The sequence below is a fragment of the Pseudophryne corroboree genome, chromosome 4 (genome assembly GCF_028390025.1).
Source record: "Pseudophryne corroboree isolate aPseCor3 chromosome 4, aPseCor3.hap2, whole genome shotgun sequence".
NCBI lineage: Eukaryota > Metazoa > Chordata > Amphibia > Anura > Myobatrachidae > Pseudophryne > Pseudophryne corroboree.
Window position 1 is genome coordinate 327,556,346 of NC_086447.1, and position 19,153 is coordinate 327,575,498.

General features: G+C 53.9%; 2 protein-coding genes and 1 long non-coding RNA gene across 4 annotated transcripts in view; 1 reads left to right on the forward strand and 2 right to left on the reverse strand.

The window, feature by feature from the left end:
- Window positions 1–3,019: 3,019 nt before the first annotated feature.
- On the reverse strand, window positions 3,020–4,302 carry LOC134911386 (uncharacterized). Its single transcript, XM_063919621.1, has 2 exons — window positions 4,181–4,302; window positions 3,020–4,103 (listed from the first exon to the last, which is right to left on the reverse strand). The coding sequence occupies exon 2, from the start codon at window positions 4,093–4,095 to the stop codon at window positions 3,412–3,414; it is 684 nt and encodes a 227-aa protein (XP_063775691.1). The 5' UTR covers window positions 4,096–4,103; window positions 4,181–4,302; the 3' UTR covers window positions 3,020–3,411.
- A 112-nt stretch (window positions 4,303–4,414) lies between these two features.
- On the reverse strand, window positions 4,415–6,047 carry LOC134911388 (uncharacterized). The gene is made up of 3 exons (XR_010176531.1): window positions 5,716–6,047; window positions 5,027–5,545; window positions 4,415–4,951 (listed from the first exon to the last, which is right to left on the reverse strand). It is a non-coding gene; the product is annotated as an uncharacterized LOC134911388 (long non-coding RNA).
- Window positions 6,048–11,978: 5,931 nt separating this feature from the next.
- Window positions 11,979–19,153, forward strand: part of LOC134909483 (protein phosphatase inhibitor 2-like) — an 89,261-nt gene continuing 82,086 nt past the window's right edge. The window contains exon 1 of one of the 2 annotated variants that reach the window (XM_063916407.1): window positions 11,979–12,216. In XM_063916407.1, the coding sequence (XP_063772477.1) occupies window positions 12,092–12,216 (125 nt within the window). In that variant the 5' untranslated portion in view covers window positions 11,979–12,091. The remainder of the gene's footprint in view (window positions 12,217–19,153) is intronic. The other variant, XM_063916406.1, reaches the window with a different exon arrangement.

Sequence of the window (19,153 nt, forward strand, 5' to 3'; positions counted from 1 at the left end):
CCATCCGCGTCAGGGGGTAGAATGACATAGTAGTTCTCACTGAGTACATACCTTAGCAGTGCTCATCCACTGCGGGACTCTCAGAAGCGTATTGCACTCTGACACTCTCTGTGACTACAGTCACAATGATGGTGAATATAACTGGGGAGCAGGGCACTTCCAGGTATGGGGAGAGGCGAGGCACCTCCTCTTCCTCATCCGCTCCCCTTCTCATTGGTCCCACACGGTCTGTCACTGAACACCAGCCACTACAATCAGCACGAGTCAGCAGTGCAGCATGAGAGCATACCTGTTCATTTTCTGTGGTACCGTAGCTGCACTGCATGGTCTATCCAGGCAGTCTGGATCACAGCTTACAAAGAGTTCTGTATGGAGAGGTATCTACACCAGTGACTGCCTGTCCAGCTGTGTTGAGACTACAAGTTCCAGCACACCTTGTCAACTGGATTTGCTGGGACATGTAGTGCCATTACAACGAGAGAGGGGTTTTTAACTGTATATATATGTGCATATATCCCCTTGGTGTCCCTGCCTGCACCCTCCTTGTAATTCCCCTACAGTGTCCCTGCCCGCACCATCCATGCAACTGCCCCCTCAGTGACCCTGCCCATACACTCCTGTAATTCCCTCTCAGTGTCCCTGTCCGCACCCTTCCCATAATTACCACTCAGTATCCCTGCCCGTACCCTCCCCGTAATTCCCTCAGTGTCCCTACCCGCACCCCAACCGTAATTCTCCCTCAGTATCCCTGCCTGCACACTTCTCGTAATCCCCCCTCAGTCTCCCTGCCTGCACCCTCCCCGTAATTTCATCTGTGTCCCTGCCTGCACCCTCCTCAGAATTCATCCTCAGTGTCCCCGCCTGCATCCTCCCTGTAATTCTCCCTCAGTGTTTCTGACCTCAGCCTCCCTGTGACTCCCCCCTCAGTGTCCCTGCCCACACCCTCCTGTAATTCCACCTCAGTGTCCCTGCCTGTACCCTCCCTGTAACTTCCCCTCAGTGTCCCTGCCCACACACTCCTGTAATTGCCCCTCAGCGTCCTTGACCTCAGCCTCCCTGTAGCCCCTCCCTCTCATTTTCCATACCCGAACCCTCCCTGTAATTCTCCCTCAGTGTTCCTGACCTCAGCCTCCCTGTGACTTCCCCCTCAGTGTCCCTGCCCACACCCTCCTGTAATTCCACCTCAGTGTCCCTGCCTGTACCCTCCCTGTAACTTCCCCTCAGTGTCCCTGCCCGCACAGTCCTGTAATTCCCCCTCAGTGTCCCTGTCCACACCCTCCCTGTAATTGCCCCTCAGTGTCCCTGACCTCAGCTTCCATGTAAGTCCTCCACCTCATTGTCCCTACCCACACCCTCCCTGTAATTCTCCCTCCATGTCCCTGACCTCAGCCTATCTGTACCTCCCCCATCTGTGTCCCTGGGTGGGGGAGGTGGGGGGCGCCAGTTCCTTACTTTGCCAGGGGCGCTCCAACCCCTAGATACACCCCTGGTGAAGGGACACGACATTTCTCCTGATGTACCATGGGCGACCTACTTGTGATGTGGACCTGAACCTCCGCCATGTAGCTGACAACCCCCCTCAGGTGAGATGTATTGCCCAAAAATCCCTCCTGTCCAAGTCACCCCTGCATGTCCAAAGTGCAGCCCTCCGGCATTTGCAAAACTGCACATCCAATCATGCCCTGACACCCCAATGCTTACGCTGTGTCAGGGAATGTTTGGATGTGTAGTTACGCAAGTGCCGGGGGGTTGCATTTGGGCCCACTGTAACCTGATTGTGTCAAAGTGTTGCTTGTACCTTGTCTTTTCCATACCAGGGTGACACTATTACCAATAGCTGGAACCTCATACTATTCTCTTCCACAGGACTTGCGGAGTATCCTTCCCAAGTGACGTGGATGTGAAGGGACACAACATTTCTCCTGATGTACCATGGGCGACCTACTTGTGATGTTGACCTGACCCTCCGCCATGTAGCAGACAACCCCCCTCAGGTGAGATGTACTGCCCAAAACTCCCTCCTGTCCAAGTCACCCCTGCATATCCAAAGTGCAGCCCTCCGGCATTTGCAAAACTGCACATCCAATCATGCCCTGACACACCAATGCTTACGCTGTGTCAGGGAATGTTTGGATGTGTAGTTACGCAAGTGCTGGGGGGTTGCATTTGGGCCCACTGTAACCTGATTGTGTCGTGTTGCTTGTACCTCTTCTTTTCCGTACCAGGGTGACACTATTACCAATAGCTGGAACCTCATACTATTCTCTTCCACAGGTCTTGCGGAGTATCCTTCCCAAGTGGCGTGGATGTGAAGGGACACGACAGTTCCCCTGATGTACCATGGGCGACCTAACAATTCCACTGCATCTCATATTTAACATTGTATTTGCTAATAATTTAAATAAAAACCACAGAAAACTTCTCAATTTAAAAATTTATTGAAGAAAAATTGGATTTTATATTTGAAATAAAAAATGAAATGTAATAAAACAAAAAAATAGTTTGTTCTTCTTTACATTCTTTTCTTGTGTAGATATCTGTGGGGGGAAAAAAAAGCATATAAGTAAAGACACTAATGTCATGTTCATTCCTTTCCCAAGAACATTTGTGGAACCACACAGCCCAGCATGATCCATTGCTGGGCTGTGTGGTTCCACAAAGGCATGCGGTCCAAAGTGGAATAGTGGTGTCAGTGGTCAGCACTTTGACACGCCTGCACTTGTTCCACAAAGGCATGCAGTCCAAAGTGGAATAGTGGTGTCAGTGGTCAGCACTTTGACACGCCTGCACTTGTGGAACCACACAGCCCAGCATGACCCATTGCTGGGCTGTGTGGTTCCACAAAGGCATGCGGTCCAAAGTGGAATAGTGGTGTCAGTTGTCAGCACTTTGACACGCCTGCACTTGTGGAACCACACAGCCCAGCATGACCCATTGCTGGGCTGTGTGGTTCCACAAAGGCAGGCGGTCCAAAGTTTCTTGAAAATATACATTGAAACATGGCTCTACTCACCTTGGTACGCACAACACGAACTATGCAGTCCACTTCAATTTTCAAACCAATCCTATGAATAAGCCAAAAACAAACAATAGTGAATAGTAAATTCACACAACAGTGAAAGCCTATTGTACACCAATACAAAAAGGATTTTTTGGGTAAAAAAAGTGGTATCAGAATAGCTCTTTGGCCCATCATACATGTAGCCACAAGGAGCTTTCATCCGTTACCACACGCGCCCGCATACATGCCCGCGCATGTATGCCTACACATAAAGCTCCTTGGTAGTACCCGGTCACGGGTGGGGGAGCCCAACACATATAAAACAATAGTAAGAAAAAAAAAAAACTAATGGGAGGGGGAGAAAGGGATACATGAAAAACAGAACAGTAAATAAAACCATACGACCGGGCTTATGGTGGAAGTCTGTCCGGATCCTGGTCTTCCTCCTGATGGGGCGTCGATGTCCTGGGCGGCAGGGTAGTGGGTTGAATAAGCCTCGGTGCCCGTGCGGGTGCAGATGTTGCGGCCGGTGTTGGTGGTGGAGGCATCTGGTGGGTGGGGAACATCCCTGTATATCCTTGGTACAGCTGTGACTGTCTATACCAGGATTGTGGTGGAGGAAGGGAAGGAGGCGTCCATGTGGCTTGTGATGGCGGAAGTGGTGGATCACCAGCGTGTTGACGAGCTGGCTCTGGGAGCTTATCGTACATCATCTGCAGTGTGGTTGCGATGATATGTTGGCTGGATGCAGAATGTCGGTGGCTCTCCGACATGTTGTTAGAGCTGTGTGCCAGGCATGTTGTGTTCTCCACCAGCCGGTTGATGGATGTGGCCAGAAGTTGAAGGATGTCCATAGTCTCCCTATGATCTTCTCGTCTGGTCTTTTGAATTTCGTCCGTGCTGTCGGCTTGAGCCTTCTGCATTTCAAGCAGACCGTTTGCCATCTTATCCATTGTCCTCTCAATGGCGTCCAGTCTGCTTCCAACGACAACCCGAAAACTATCCTGGCACACATTCATCTCTGCTGCCAGGGTGTGTACCCTCTGAACATTTGAGGGATCCTGCCCTTCCTGTACGTCTGCCACCAATTGCATTTGTGCAGCTGAAAAGAAAATTATAAATTATTATACACATTCATCATACATTTGTTTGAAGGCTCACAATTCGATATTTACTCACACAGGGATGTAGAAACAGCAGGCTGCTGCACTTCCACCTCATCATCCTCTGACGAATCCTGTATGAGATCCGGCCTGTAGTAGGGACCAATCCCCGACGCAAGTCCTCTGCTGGTCCGTGGCACCACTGTTTGCAAAAGAACAAAAAAATTTAAGTTAATAAACTATACAAAAATGGTACCCCTCCCATCCCCCCCCCCCCCCCCCCCCCACAAAAATAAATACAAACCTTCTCCATCCTGTGGTGCCGCTGCTCCAGGAGCTTCACTTGTCCTCAATTCTGGAGACTTTTCTAGGGTCTGGCTGGATACGTCTGCACGGCTGTCTTCAAACCCAAGAAAAGTCTCGTCCGTTAACCCTGTAGACTCAAACAGTTCGGGTGATGGGTCCACAAGGGTAGTGTCTTGTTGAGGCTCTTCGGTCACAGTTCCAGAGCTCCTGGAGAGATGACGATCTGGTGATGGCCTGCGCGCAGGAGCTGTTGTTTGGCGCCCATCTGGTGGTGTGGTCGCCGACGGTGTCTGGCGCACAGGTGACGTTCTGTGCGCTGATGTCTGGCGCGCAGGTTATGGTCTGCGTGCTGACGTCGTCTGGCGCGCAGGTGACTTACTACGCGATGACTATGTGTGGCGCACAGGTGATGATCTTCGCGCTCCCGATGCTTGCTGCACAGGTGATGCTCCGCGCGCTGCTGCCGATGCCTGCTGCGCAGGTGATGGTCCGCGCGCTGGCGATGTCCTGCGTGCAGGTGATGTCCTCTGGGCAGGCGTGTCTGAAAAAAAAAAAAACACATTAGCAAATACAAAAATAATTTTTTTTAGTACAGCTCATCTGAATGTATTCTTACCATCACGCCTCCTTTTGGACTGCTTGTCTCCCGCCGTCTTCCTCTTCTGGGCGGTTCTTCCTCCTCGGGAAAGCCAGCAGGACGGCTAGAGTCCACACCTCCGCGAACTCCTTCGACCATGGCAGGGTTCATGCGCCTTTTGATAACGTTCTCCCAGGGTAGCCACTTCAGATTGAGAGCCGGACCACCTCCCGTAGCTGTCTCATGTCGGCGCTGAATCCCCATCTTCTTTTTGGTCTGTCTGCGGCAATCACTGTACCGCTTCATGCAGTTTCTGGTGCTCCGGCGGTTTCAAGATACTGCAGTGACTTGTCTCGCGATGGCTTCCCAGATGTTTCGCTTGGTCTTAGCTGCTGTGGTCTGTGCCCTTGATCCATACAGAACATTGTAGGACCTGTCGACGCCATCCACTAGGGCACAGTTTTCCGCCTCAGTGTATCTGGGTCCACGCGGCTTCTTCGGTCCTGCATCTTCACCAGAGGCTTCCTCCTCCGACTGCTCCTCTGGCTGGCCTCTTGCCTTTAGGGATAAAACAAAACAAAACATGCATTTACTAAGATCGGTATGTACCTGTGTGTGTCAGTATCCCTGGCAGTGCGCAAAGATACCTGTAGGTCTTCATGGCAGTGCGTAAACTAGGGTGTGTCAAGTTGGATGCTATTGTGTCTGCAGGTGTTGTCAGTATTCACCTGTCTAGGCTTTTTCTTTTTCTTTGACTTCTCCATTTGGTCCCTTGACGACCGCGGCTGGTCACTGCATGCCTGGTCGGTCGTATCCTCCTCCTGGGTCGGCTCCGGCTCCCACTCCTCGTTGCTATGCAGGGAAAGATCTTCTGAGGGGTGGGGGGAAGGGGGGGGGATCGGGACCGCTTATCCCTGGACATCTCTGTTGTAAAAAGAAAAAAATATATATGTTTACAAATTTAACACACATTACAAAATTACATGCAACCACACGTCATGCTGCTGGGACCCCAGTGCTCAAGCAGGACCAAACACACACAAAATAATAAAAAAAAATAAACGAATAGAAAAAAAAAAGCAAAATAAGCCAAAAGCCCCGTACAAGCATCCCTCCCTGCACATACTGGAGGTCAACCAGTGCTAACACAAAATGGCTGATACAAACAAAATGGCTGACACTAACAAAATGGCTGACAGTCACCCCAAACTAGCCAAAAAGCATCCCTGCACACTCTGGAGGCACACCAGTGCTAATATAGGAGCAAAAAAACATGTTTGGCAAACAAACGACACGACATGTCGACCGCATGGCTGACACAAACTTGCTCCAAGTCACCCCGAACAAGCCAAAAAGCATCCCTGCACACTCTGGAGGTACACCAGTGCTAAAATAGGAGGTAAAAAAAACTGTTTTATCAAACAAACCACACGACATGTCGACCGCATTGATACCGACACACTAAAATCAGCCCAAACTAGCCAAAAAGCATCCCTGCACACTCTGGAGGTACACCAGTGCTAATATAGGAGCAAAAAAACATGTTTGGCAAACAAACGACACGACATGTCGACCGCATGGCTGACACAAACTTGCTCCAAGTCACCCCGAACAAGCCAAAAAGCATCCCTGCACACTCTGGAGGTACACCAGTGCTAAAATAGGAGGTAAAAAACCTGTTTTATCAAACAAACCACACGACATGTCGACCGCATTGATACCGACACACACTAAAATCAGCCCAAACAAGCCAAAAAGCATCCCTGCACACTCTGGAGGTACACCAGTGCTAAAATAGGAGGTAAAAAACCTGTTTTATCAAACAAACCACACGACATGTCGACCGCATTGATACCGACACACACTAAAATCAGCCCAAACTAGCCAAAAAGCATCCCTGCACACTCTGGAGGTACACCAGTGCTAATATAGGAGCAAAAAAACATGTTTGGCAAACAAACGACATGGCATGTCGGCCGACACAAACTTGCTCCAAGTCACCCCAAACAAGCCAAAAAGCATCCCTGCACACTCTGGAGGTACACCAGTGCTAAAATAGGAGCAAACAAACCTGTTTTTGCAAACAAACGACATCACATGTCGACCAGATTGATACCGACACACACTAAAATCACCCCAAACAAGACAAAAAACATCCCTGCACATGCTGGAGGTACACCAATGCAAAAGCATGACCCAAAAAGTCATTTTAAGGAAAAAAAAACAAAAAAAAAAAAACGGGAAAAACTACCCCAAAACACAAAACTCCCAAAAAAAATGCAGCAATACAAGCAGGAGCTATACACATACCTGCACACATATATACATACCCCAAATACCCCAAAGACATACCCCAAACACCCCATGTACACCTCATGGCAACCCCCACTACACAAACGCATACATGCAACACCAGACCCACATGTGGTACTTACCTAAAAATGTAGAAATAGCTCCAAAAACGACTCTCCTCCGGGGTAACAGGTATCCTCCTGTCTGTCCTGGATTAAAGCCTGCTGGGTGTCCAAACGATACCACAGCAAACAACCAATTTGCTAGCTCTGCACCTCCTCACACCTCTCTACAGGTTCACAAAATGGCTGCTGAGCACGCAGCAAACAAGCCCTAATAAAGGGCTGCAAACGGCGGGAAGTCGAATTCAGGACGCCCACTACTCGCCGATTGGTCCGTTATCCGCCAAGGGGAGTGTCGAATGCGTTTTGTATTGCATATGGTGAATTCATGGTCCCGGCGGCAGGGCTGCGGCTGTCGAGTACAGGCGAATTTTAAAACGGACGAAAAAAAGGCGCAATTCGTCCGGAATTGCATATACCCCTAAACCTGTCCGGTTTCTTAGGGGCAGCATCCCGCTCTTGGTCATCAGTAATTTGAAGAATTAGCCTGATAGCCTCCAACAAGTCAGGAACATCCACCTGTAAATCAGATTCCCCATCAGAAGCATCAGGATCAGAATCTGTGGGGTCAGTATATACGCCATCCTCATCAGATGAGGTGTATGGGATATTGGTGGATTGTGAGGAAGTAATAGCCCGCTTAGAGGACCCCGTGGTCTTGGGCGGGCGAGAGTTAGATTTCTGTTTAGTCAGAGATTGGTTCAATTGCTGTAACTGAGAGGACAGTTGATCTGCCCATGGCAGATTATCTGCAGGGACCATAAGCGGTTGTACCGGCACAGGAGGTCCCATAGGGGGCGCAAGTCTAGTTACTAGCGTACTCAATAACGTGGAAAAAGTAGCCTAAGGTGGGTCATTTTGAACCCCCGTTGCTATGGTCCCACTGGGGGTCAAGGAACCCCCAGAACCAGAACCCTCAGCTGCTATTTTCTCCTCAAATGTGTCTGCAGCGTCACCACTACGTAATGTGGGATCAGCCCCAGTTCCGTCGCCCCTTGTAGCTGACATATCTGAAAGCTCAATGCGAGGCAACCCAGTACAATAATAGCAGCACAATACCTGACAAGAACCCCCTGTGTAGTGTATGTGCACAAACAGAGAATTCTAGAGGTACGTATATGGTGACTAAAATTCACAGAGAAAAATACACAATAAGTATATCTTGTGAAACACCTATATTCGACAATACGTAGCCCCCTCAGGTTATAGAATATAGGGATAGCAATCTGAGTGAGATACACGAAATGGAGGTCACACAGCAGCTATATGCACACACACATAATGTCACAATAAACAGTGCAGAAATTATGACATGCAATAAAACTGCACTGGACTAGCAATACAGAGTAATACTAAGTATAGCTATACAGACAATAGATATAACAATGCACAGTAAATACTGGATGTACATCACAGGGTACTTGTACTAAATAACCCTCACTAAATGCACTCTTTCTTAACTAACGCTGTCAACAGACATGTAGAATACTTAAGTGTCCTTAAAATGCACAGCGCTGACATGCAGGTGGCTTTACAGAGGAGGATTTTCCCAAACAGTCCCACGATCAGCTCAGCTTGTCCTAATGGTGCCCAAACGCTGACAGGGAGTTAGGGAGAGAGAGATATGCAGCTCCAGGGCGGGAACATTTACTCTAAATGGCGCCCTGGGGCTGGGGGAGGGGTACAGGTCAAAGCCTTATCCCCTTGCTGTACTTCACCACCGGGTACTGCAGGCTTTATAGCAAACGGTTTTTAGTAAAACCGACCTGTGCCCTTGCCCTGGTGGTCTAGTGGGGTCCCTGTACTGCCACAGTGTCCACGCCGGCGCGCGCGGCCCACCTCCCACCGGCCGCACAAGATCGCGATTTCCCATGGGTACCACTTGGGGGACCCTCTTACCTTCTCCATGTGTGCGGCCACGCGATCCAGGAGGGCAGCGGTGGTGTGTGTGACTGACAAAGAGGAACCGGAGCCTCCGCTGTAGGTACCCAGCAACCAGGGCGCGGGAGTGTACAGCGCCGCTGGGGGAGGTGATGGAGCTGCAGCAGGAGATGTCTGACTGACATCTAACACTTACAGTGTCTCTGCTGCAGCCCTTGAAGTCTTAATTTTTCACTTTAAAAAGCTCTTCTCAGGGCTGCTGGAGCCCTACCTGTTGTATGCCTGCACTGCATGGTACCAACTACAAAACTGAGCTCCTGTGCACGGAGGCTGGGTTATAGAGGAGGCAGCGCTGTGCAGTCTGGGAACAGTCAAAGCTTTTAGCCTGTTGGTGCCTCGGCTCAAGATCCTACTCTACACCCCAATGTCATTCCCTGTGGAGCCCAGTGTACTCTGCAGCAGAAACTGAAATACCCTATCTTTAAAATGGGGCATATTTTACTAAATAAAAAAAAAAAAAAAAAAAAAAAACTTTCTGAAAACCCTTAACTCCAAAATGCACTTTACCAGGACAAGCTCTATCTAATAAAACAAACCCCAAGTTATGCCTTCCCAAAAATCCCACCATAGACCACATTACAAAACCAGCAAAATAGCCAAATAGGAAGTAGCTGAAAAAAACTGACAGTTTAAACTTTAGATTGCTCCCAATTACTCATTTTTTACACTGAAATTTGGCGTACAGCACCAGGCAACAGTTCTACACGTCCATGACAAATTTCAGCTCGGTGCGTCTAAACACTTTTTAGGTGTAGCCCCTCGAATTCCGTTTGTTCGATTCAGCCTTAATATAAGGGCACGGCCGTGCCCTTATAATGGGGGTAATTCCAAGTTGATCGCAGCAGGATTTTTGTTAGCAATTGGGCAAAACCATGTGCACTGCAGGGGAGGCAGATATAACATGTGCAGAGACAGTTAAATTTGGGTGAGGGGTGTTCAATCTGCAATCTAATTTGCAGTGTAAAAATAAAGCAGCCAGTATTTAACCCTGCACAGAAACAAAATAGCCTACCCAAATCTAACACTCTGCACGTTATATCTGCCTCCCCTGCAGTGCACATGGTTTTGCCCAATTGCTAAAAAAAATCCTGCTGCGATCAACTTGGAATTACCCCAATATATATATATATATATATATATATATAAAATATATGAACCCATTTTTTATTAAGTTGGCAGATCAGTGGAAATTGGTGGGGCAGAGGGTGAAAAAACTTCATTGGTTCTCCCTTCTACAGCCCTGCCCACACACCCAGAAATTCCTCCCCAATATTACAATATGTAAAAAAGGTGCCAATTCCAAAGATATCTTTCGTCTTTCAAATTGTTTGAAAAATTGCTTAAGGGCCCTACACATTGGGCGAACCGCCGCCGAGCTGCCCGACGGCGGATACGGCCGACCCGGCGGCGGGGGGGCAGTGACGGGGGGAGTGAAGTTTCTTTACTCCCCTCGTCACCCGGCTCCATAGAAGTGCAGGCAAATATGGACGAGATCGTCCATATTGGCCTGCATGCACATCCGACGGGGCACCAGCGATGAACGAGAGCGGGGCCGCGCATCGTTCATCGCTGGTGCCTCCACACTCAAAGATATGAACAGTATCTTGTTCATTAATGAACGAGATCGTTCATATCTTTGAGTATTATCGCCCAGTGTGTAGGGCCTATTAGCATACCTCCCAACTGTCCCGATTTTCGAGGGACAGTCACTTTTTTTGGGACTGTCCTGCTGTCCCACCCACGGGCCGCAGTGTCCCGCGGTGGTGGTGGTCGTGGTGGTGGTGGTGGGGGGGGGGGGCAGTTGGAAGGCTCCTGCACTCGCTGCTCTGCTTAGCAGAGCAGCGGTGAATAGATGTCTATTCAGTGGAGACAGGAGTAGAGGGGGCATACCAGCAGCTCACGGAGGGCTGTGCATGCCCCCTCAGTGACGAAAACGGGGGCGTGGCTCGTGATCGCGGACCCTCTCGTGAAGCCATTCCCCATTTCATATACCACGCCGCCTTTTCCCGGTGGGTCCGCGCCGATGTCCCTCCTTCAGAACCACCAAAGTTGGGAGGTATGCTATTATAGGCCCTACACACTGGGCGATATCAAAGATATGAACGAGCTCGTTCATTAATGAACGAGATACCGTTCATATCTTTGAGTGTGGAGGCACCAGCGATGAACCATGTGCGGCTCTGCGCTCGTTAATCGCTGGTGCCCCGTCGGCTGTGCATGCAGCCCAATATGGACGATCTCGTCCATATTGCCTGCACTTCTATAGAGACGGGTGAGGGGGGAGTGAAGAAACTTCACTCCCCCCGGACATTGCCCTCCCACCGCCGGGTCGCCCGTCGGCCGTACCCGCCGTCGGGCAGCTCGGCAGCGGATCGACAAATGTGTAGGGCCCTTTAGTGTGCACACTCAATGTCGTTTGTCGGGGCTCTGGGAAGTTCAAGCGAAATTGCTCATCTTCCACATAGTTTATCTTTCACATTGGTCATGTCTTCTAGTGTGTAGGGCCCTTTATTGTAGGCAAGTATTATAACAGCTCACTGTGCATTCCCATGATCGTTTCCATGGCAACGGCGCAGAGCAGGAAGTTACAGGTACGACACTCCGCAGCTTCCCCCGTGACAAGCCGGACGTGACGGCCGCACATGACGTTGATGACGTATTCGGCGGTGACGGGGTGGGCGGGCAGCAGGTGCTTGCTGTGCGTACACCGGGTGTCACCGGCACCCAGCTTTCAGCTTTGGGGCGGAGGATGGAGGCGGAGGCGCAGGCACATAGGCCGATTAAAGGCATCCTGAAGAACAGAGGCTCGGAGGCCTCTGATATTTGTGTGGTCTCTAAGGCCGAGCTGGCGGAGGACAGAGATGATGACCAAAGGTGAGCGGGACACGGGGATGTGTGTATTTGGAAGGGGGCTGGGAGTGAGCAGCCCGGCGCGTTCCAGCTGCTGGGTGACTACAACTCCCAGCTTGCTGCAAGTGGGCAGCGTAGCAGCCTGTAGTTTGTCATAGCTATGGGCAAACGTAGTTACTGTCCCGTCTTGTATAGGACACACCCGCAGGTCCCACGATCTCATATGCCGATCACACAGGAGCATGTTCGGAGCAATGCTTATTACCCCGGCAAGTGTGTATGATGTACAGGTCTTGTCTCTCCATTATATTACCCACACGGTGCAGTGCCTTATGTGTTTCCTCCACGGACTGCACTTTTCAGTTCTTCCAGTCTAGTTATAAGAGGGTGCTATATACAGTAGGGAGCGCTTATTAGTCGGGTATCCGTTATACGAGGATGATATATACTTGTAGGGAGCTTTTATTACACGGGTATCAGTTATAGCTTATGATGGTGCTATAAGGAACACGTTTATGAGGGTTCTATACAGGGAGCACTGATTACTGAGGTATCAATTATGTTAGTTGGATTTATAGGGATTACTTATTACTCTGTTATCAGTTACACATTGATGCTATATAAGGAGTACTTATTATTCAGGTATCAGTAATACACCTTTCACACTGACAGAGCCGGGTCACACCCGGGAATGTGTTCCTGGATGTATCCCTGGACACAACCCGGGAATGACCCCTTTCACACTGCACTTAGACCTGGGATCAACCTGGGACAGTCCCGTTTATACTGATCCCAGGAAATCCCTGCACTGTGTTTAGAAATGGACATTTTTCTTGCTCACATGCCTCAAGAACTGCTTTTTCAGAGTCTTCATTTTATTAACAACTTGCTGTTCAGTGATCGCGCTGAGCCGAAAAAAAAGGGAGTCCCAGGTACCCCTCACTTTTAAAAATTGGGGTGCTTACTGTCCTTTTCTGGGTCCCATCGGAATGAAGGTTTTTATTAATCTTCTTATTAATGATTCAAATATAAAATCACAGACTTGATTTGGACACTACAAATGTGTTGCAAGGAGGAGGAGGGGGTGATGATGCTGCTGGGATGTGTAGCATACAGGACACTACCAAAGCTGTAACTAGACATTTTGGTGCCGTTGTGGCAGAAAGTGAAATGGTGCTCCCCCTCCCATATTCCAAAGTACGGATAGCGCATGCTTGTAGGCGCGCACAAAAAATGTAGGGGTCTGGCTTTGTGGGGAAGGGGCTTGGCCACATAATAGTGCCAATTCACATTACACCACACAGTAGTGCCGCTTATACACATTGTACCAGGTAGAAACGCCTATACACACTGCGCCAGGCAGGGCACATTGCACCAGGTAGAGCACATTATACACTTTGCGCCTGGCGGAGCGCGTTATACACTTTGCGCCTGGCGGAGCGCGTTATACACTTTGCGCCTGGCGGAGCGCGTTATACACTTTGCGCCTGGCGGAGCGCGTTATACACTTTGCGCCTGGCGGAGCGCGTTATACACTTTGCGCCTGGCGGAGCGCGTTATACACTTTGCGCCTGGCGGAGCGCGTTATACACTTTGCGCCTGGCGGAGCGCGTTATACACTTTGCGCCTGGCGGAGCGCGTTATACACTTTGCGCCTGGCGGAGCGCGTTATACACTTTGCGCCTGGGGGAGCGCGTTATACACTTTGCGCCTGGGGGAGCGCGTTATACACTTTGCTCCTGGGGGAGCGCGTTATACACTTTGCGCCTGGCGGAGCGCGCTAGACACTTTGCGCCTGGCGGAGCGCGCTAGACACTTTGCGCCTGGCGGAGCGCGCTAGACACTTTGCGCCTGGCGGAGCGCGCTAGACACTTTGCGCCTGGCGGAGCGCGCTAGACACTTTGCGCCTGGCGGAGCGCGCTAGACACTTTGCGCCTGGCGGAGCGCGCTAGACACTTTGCGCCTGGCGGAGCGCGCTAGACACTTTGCGCCTGGCGGAGCGCGCTAGACACTTTGCGCCTGGCGGAGCGCGCTAGACACTTTGCGCCTGGCGGAGCGCGCTAGACACTTTGCGCCTGGCGGAGCGCGCTAGACACTTTGCGCCTGGCGGAGCGCGCTAGACACTTTGCGCCTGGCGGAGCGCGCTAGACACTTTGCGCCTGGCGGAGCGCGCTAGACACTTTGCGCCTGGCGGAGCGCGCTAGACACTTTGCGCCTGGCGGAGCGCGCTAGACACTTTGCGCCTGGCGGAGCGCGCTAGACACTTTGCGCCTGGCGGAGCGCGCTAGACACTTTGCGCCTGGCGGAGCGCGCTAGACACTTTGCGCCTGGCGGAGCGCGCTAGACACTTTGCGCCTGGCGGAGCGCGCTAGACACTTTGCGCCTGGCGGAGCGCGCTAGACACTTTGCGCCTGGCGGAGCGCGCTAGACACTTTGCGCCTGGCGGAGCGCGCTAGACACTTTGCGCCTGGCGGAGCGCGCTAGACACTTTGCGCCTGGCGGAGCGCGCTAGACACTTTGCGCCTGGCGGAGCGCGCTAGACACTTTGCGCCTGGCGGAGCGCGCTAGACACTTTGCGCCTGGCGGAGCGCGCTAGACACTTTGCGCCTGGCGGAGCGCGCTAGACACTTTGCGCCTGGCGGAGCGCGCTAGACACTTTGCGCCTGGCGGAGCGCGCTAGACACTTTGCGCCTGGCGGAGCGCGCTAGACACTTTGCGCCTGGCGGAGCGCGCTAGACACTTTGCGCCTGGCGGAGCGCGCTAGACACTTTGCGCCTGGCGGAGCGCGCTAGACACTTTGCGCCTGGCGGAGCGCGCTAGACACTTTGCGCCTGGCGGAGCGCGCTAGACACTTTGCGCCTGGCGGAGCGCGCTAGACACTTTGCGCCTGGCGGAGCGCGCTAGACACTTTGCGCCTGGCGGAGCGCGCTAGACACTTTGCGCCTGGCGGAGCGCGCTAGACACTTTGCGCCTGGCGGAGCGCGCTAGACACTTTGCGCCTGGCGGAGCGCGCTAGACACTTTGCGCCTGGCGGAGCGCGCTAGACACTTTGCGCCTGGCGGAGCGCGCTAGACACTTTGCGCCTGGCGGAGCGCGCTAGACACTTTGCGCCTGGCGGAGCGCGCTAGACACTTTGCGCCTGGCGGAGCGCGCTAGACACTTTGCGCCTGGCGGAGCGCGCTAGACACTTTGCGCCTGGCGGAGCGCGCTAGACACTTTGCGCCTGGCGGAGCGCGCTAGACACTTTGCGCCTGGCGGAGCGCGCTAGACACTTTGCGCCTGGCGGAGCGCGCTAGACACTTTGCGCCTGGCGGAGCGCGCTAGACACTTTGCGCCTGGCGGAGCGCGCTAGACACTTTGCGCCTGGCGGAGCGCGCTAGACACTTTGCGCCTGGCGGAGCGCGCTAGACACTTTGCGCCTGGCGGAGCGCGCTAGACACTTTGCGCCTGGCGGAGCGCGCTAGACACTTTGCGCCTGGCGGAGCGCGCTAGACACTTTGCGCCTGGCGGAGCGCGCTAGACACTTTGCGCCTGGCGGAGCGCGCTAGACACTTTGCGCCTGGCGGAGCGCGCTAGACACTTTGCGCCTGGCGGAGCGCGCTAGACACTTTGCGCCTGGCGGAGCGCGCTAGACACTTTGCGCCTGGCGGAGCGCGCTAGACACTTTGCGCCTGGCGGAGCGCGCTAGACACTTTGCGCCTGGCGGAGCGCGCTAGACACTTTGCGCCTGGCGGAGCGCGCTAGACACTTTGCGCCTGGCGGAGCGCGCTAGACACTTTGCGCCTGGCGGAGCGCGCTAGACACTTTGCGCCTGGCGGAGCGCGCTAGACACTTTGCGCCTGGCGGAGCGCGCTAGACACTTTGCGCCTGGCGGAGCGCGCTAGACACTTTGCGCCTGGCGGAGCGCGCTAGACACTTTGCGCCTGGCGGAGCGCGCTAGACACTTTGCGCCTGGCGGAGCGCGCTAGACACTTTGCGCCTGGCGGAGCGCGCTAGACACTTTGCGCCTGGCGGAGCGCGCTAGACACTTTGCGCCTGGCGGAGCGCGCTAGACACTTTGCGCCTGGCGGAGCGCGCTAGACACTTTGCGCCTGGCGGAGCGCGCTAGACACTTTGCGCCTGGCGGAGCGCGCTAGACACTTTGCGCCTGGCGGAGCGCGCTAGACACTTTGCGCCTGGCGGAGCGCGCTAGACACTTTGCGCCTGGCGGAGCGCGCTAGACACTTTGCGCCTGGCGGAGCGCGCTAGACACTTTGCGCCTGGCGGAAGCGCGCTAGACACTTTGCGCCTGGCGGAAGCGCGCTAGACACTTTGCGCCTGGCGGAAGCGCGCTAGACACTTTGCGCCTGGCGGAAGCGCGCTAGACACTTTGCGCCTGGCGGAAGCGCGCTAGACACTTTGCGCCTGGCGGAAGCGCGCTAGACACTTTGCGCCTGGCGGAGCGCGCTAGACACTTTGCGCCTGGCGGAGCGCGCTAGACACTTTGCGCCTGGCGGAGCGCGCTAGACACTTTGCACGGGGAGAAGCTGCGGGCAGCGCGATTGAACGGGGAGAAGCTACCGGCGGTGATTTGATGGCGAGAGAGGCACTGAAACTGTATTATTGGCAGAGACGCACTGGTCATTTAGAGACAGCGTGTCCCGCGAGACCCCCTCATTTAAAAAAGAGTCCCTCTCTGCTTGTAGTGCGTGAAAACGCGCTATAGCGCATATTTTGCGTTCACTGGGTGTAGGGGGAAGAGAGAGAGTGAGGGGGGTGTAGGGGGAAGAGAGAGAGTGAGGGGGGTGTAGGGGGAAGAGAGAGTGAGGGGGGTGTAGGGGGAAGAGAGAGTGTGAGGGGGGTGTAGGGGGAAGAGAGAGTGTGAGGGGGGTGTAGGGGGAAGAGAGAGTGTGAGGGGGGTGTAGGGGGAAGAGAGAGTGTGAGGGGGGTGTAGGGGGAAGAGAGAGTGTGAGGGGGGTGTAGGGGGAAGAGAGAGTGTGAGGGGGGTGTAGGGGGAAGAGAGAGTGTGAGGGGGGTGTAGGGGGAAGAGAGAGTGTGAGGGGGGTGTAGGGGGAAGAGAGAGTGTGAGGGGGGTGTAGGGGGAAGAGAGAGTGTGAGGGGGGTGTAGGGGGAAGAGAGAGTGTGAGGGGGGGGGTGTAGGGGGAAGAGAGAGTGTGAGGGGGGGGTGTAGGGGGAAGAGAGAGTGTGAGGGGGGGGGTGTAGGGGGAAGAGAGAGTGTGAGGGGGGGGGTGTAGGGGGAAGAGAGAGTGTGAGGGGGGGGGTGTAGGGGGAAGAGAGAGTGTGAGGGGGGGGGTGTAGGGGGAAGAGAGAGTGTGAGGGGGGGGGTGTAGGGGGAAGAGAGAGTGTGAGGGGGGGGGTGTAGGGGGAAGAGAGAGTGTGAGGGGGGGGGTGTAGGGGGAAGAGAGAGTGTGAGGGGGGGGGTGTAGGGGGAAGAGAGAGTGTGAGGGGGGGGGTGTAGGGGGAAGAGAGAGTGTGAGGGGGGGGTGTAGGGGGAAGAGAGAGTGTGAGGGGGGGGGGTGTAGGGGGAAGAGAGAGTGTGAGGGGGGGGGTGTAGGGGGAAGAGAGAGTGTGAGGGGGGGGGTGTAGGGGGAAGAGAGAGTGTGAGGGGGGGGGTGTAGGGGGAAGAGAGAGTGTGAGGGGGGGGGTGTAGGGGGAAGAGAGAGTGTGAGGGGGGGGGTGTAGGGGGAAGAGAGAGTGTGAGGGGGGGGGTGTAGGGGGAAGAGAGAGTGTGAGGGGGGGGGTGTAGGGGGAAGAGAGAGTGTGAGGGGGGGGGTGTAGGGGGAAGAGAGAGTGTGAGGGGGGGGGTGTAGGGGGAAGAGAGAGTGTGAGGGGGGGGGTGTAGGGGGAAGAGAGAGTGTGAGGGGGGGGGTGTAGGGGGAAGAGAGAGTGTGAGGGGGGGGGTGTAGGGGGAAGAGAGAGTGTGAGGGGGGGGGGTGTAGGGGGAAGAGAGAGTGTGAGGGGGGGGGGTGTAGGGGGAAGAGAGAGTGTGAGGGGGGGGGGTGTAGGGGGAAGAGAGAGTGTGAGGGGGGGGGGTGTAGGGGGAAGAGAGAGTGTGAGGGGGGGGGGGTGTAGGGGGAAGAGAGAGTGTGAGGGGGGGGGGGTGTAGGGGGAAGAGAGAGTGTGAGGGGGGGGGTGTAGGGGGAAGAGAGAGTGTGAGGGGGGGGGTGTAGGGGGAAGAGAGAGTGTGAGGGGGGGGGGTGTAGGGGGAAGAGAGAGTGTGAGGGGGGGGGTGTAGGGGGAAGAGAGAGTGTGAGGGGGGGGTGTAGGGGGAAGAGAGTGTGAGGGGGGGGGTGTAGGGGGAAGAGAGAGTGTGAGGGGGGGGGTGTAGGGGGAAGAGAGAGTGTGAGGGGGGTGTAGGGGGAAGAGAGAGTGGAGGGGGGGCAGGACGGACAGAGAGAGTGGAGGGGAGACGGACAGAGAGCGAGAGAGAGTGGAGGGGAGACGGACAGAGAGCGAGAGAGAGTGGAGGGGAGACGGACAGAGAGCGAGAGAGAGTGGAGGGGAGACGGACAGAGAGCGAGAGAGAGTGGAGGGGAGACGGACAGAGAGACGAGGGAGAGTAGAGGCAGAGGAAAGGGAGTGAACGAGCGAGGGGCTTGTACTACTGTAGTATTGCTTTTTCATACCTGGCCTGAAGACAGTGGTGTATACAGTCTGTGGCTGCTTCTGTGCATGGACATGGTTCTCGGTGCCTCTGCGCATTCCTTCCAAGGACTTTTGGGGATGGTCAGGACAGGGGTGTAATAGAAGTAGGCAAGGGCTGAGAGAGCAGCCCCAGTCCTCCCCTTCCAGCCCGGTGTCCCTGTCAGCAGCAATAGAGGGGGAGTTTAGAATAGTAAAATAGGTAAGACACAGGCAGCATTTGAGTCTGGGGGGGAGGAGAAGGAGAGCGGACCCTTTACTAGACGGGAGACAGGACCCGAGTGACTGGCTGTGCAGTGGCCATCTTACTACACAGGCA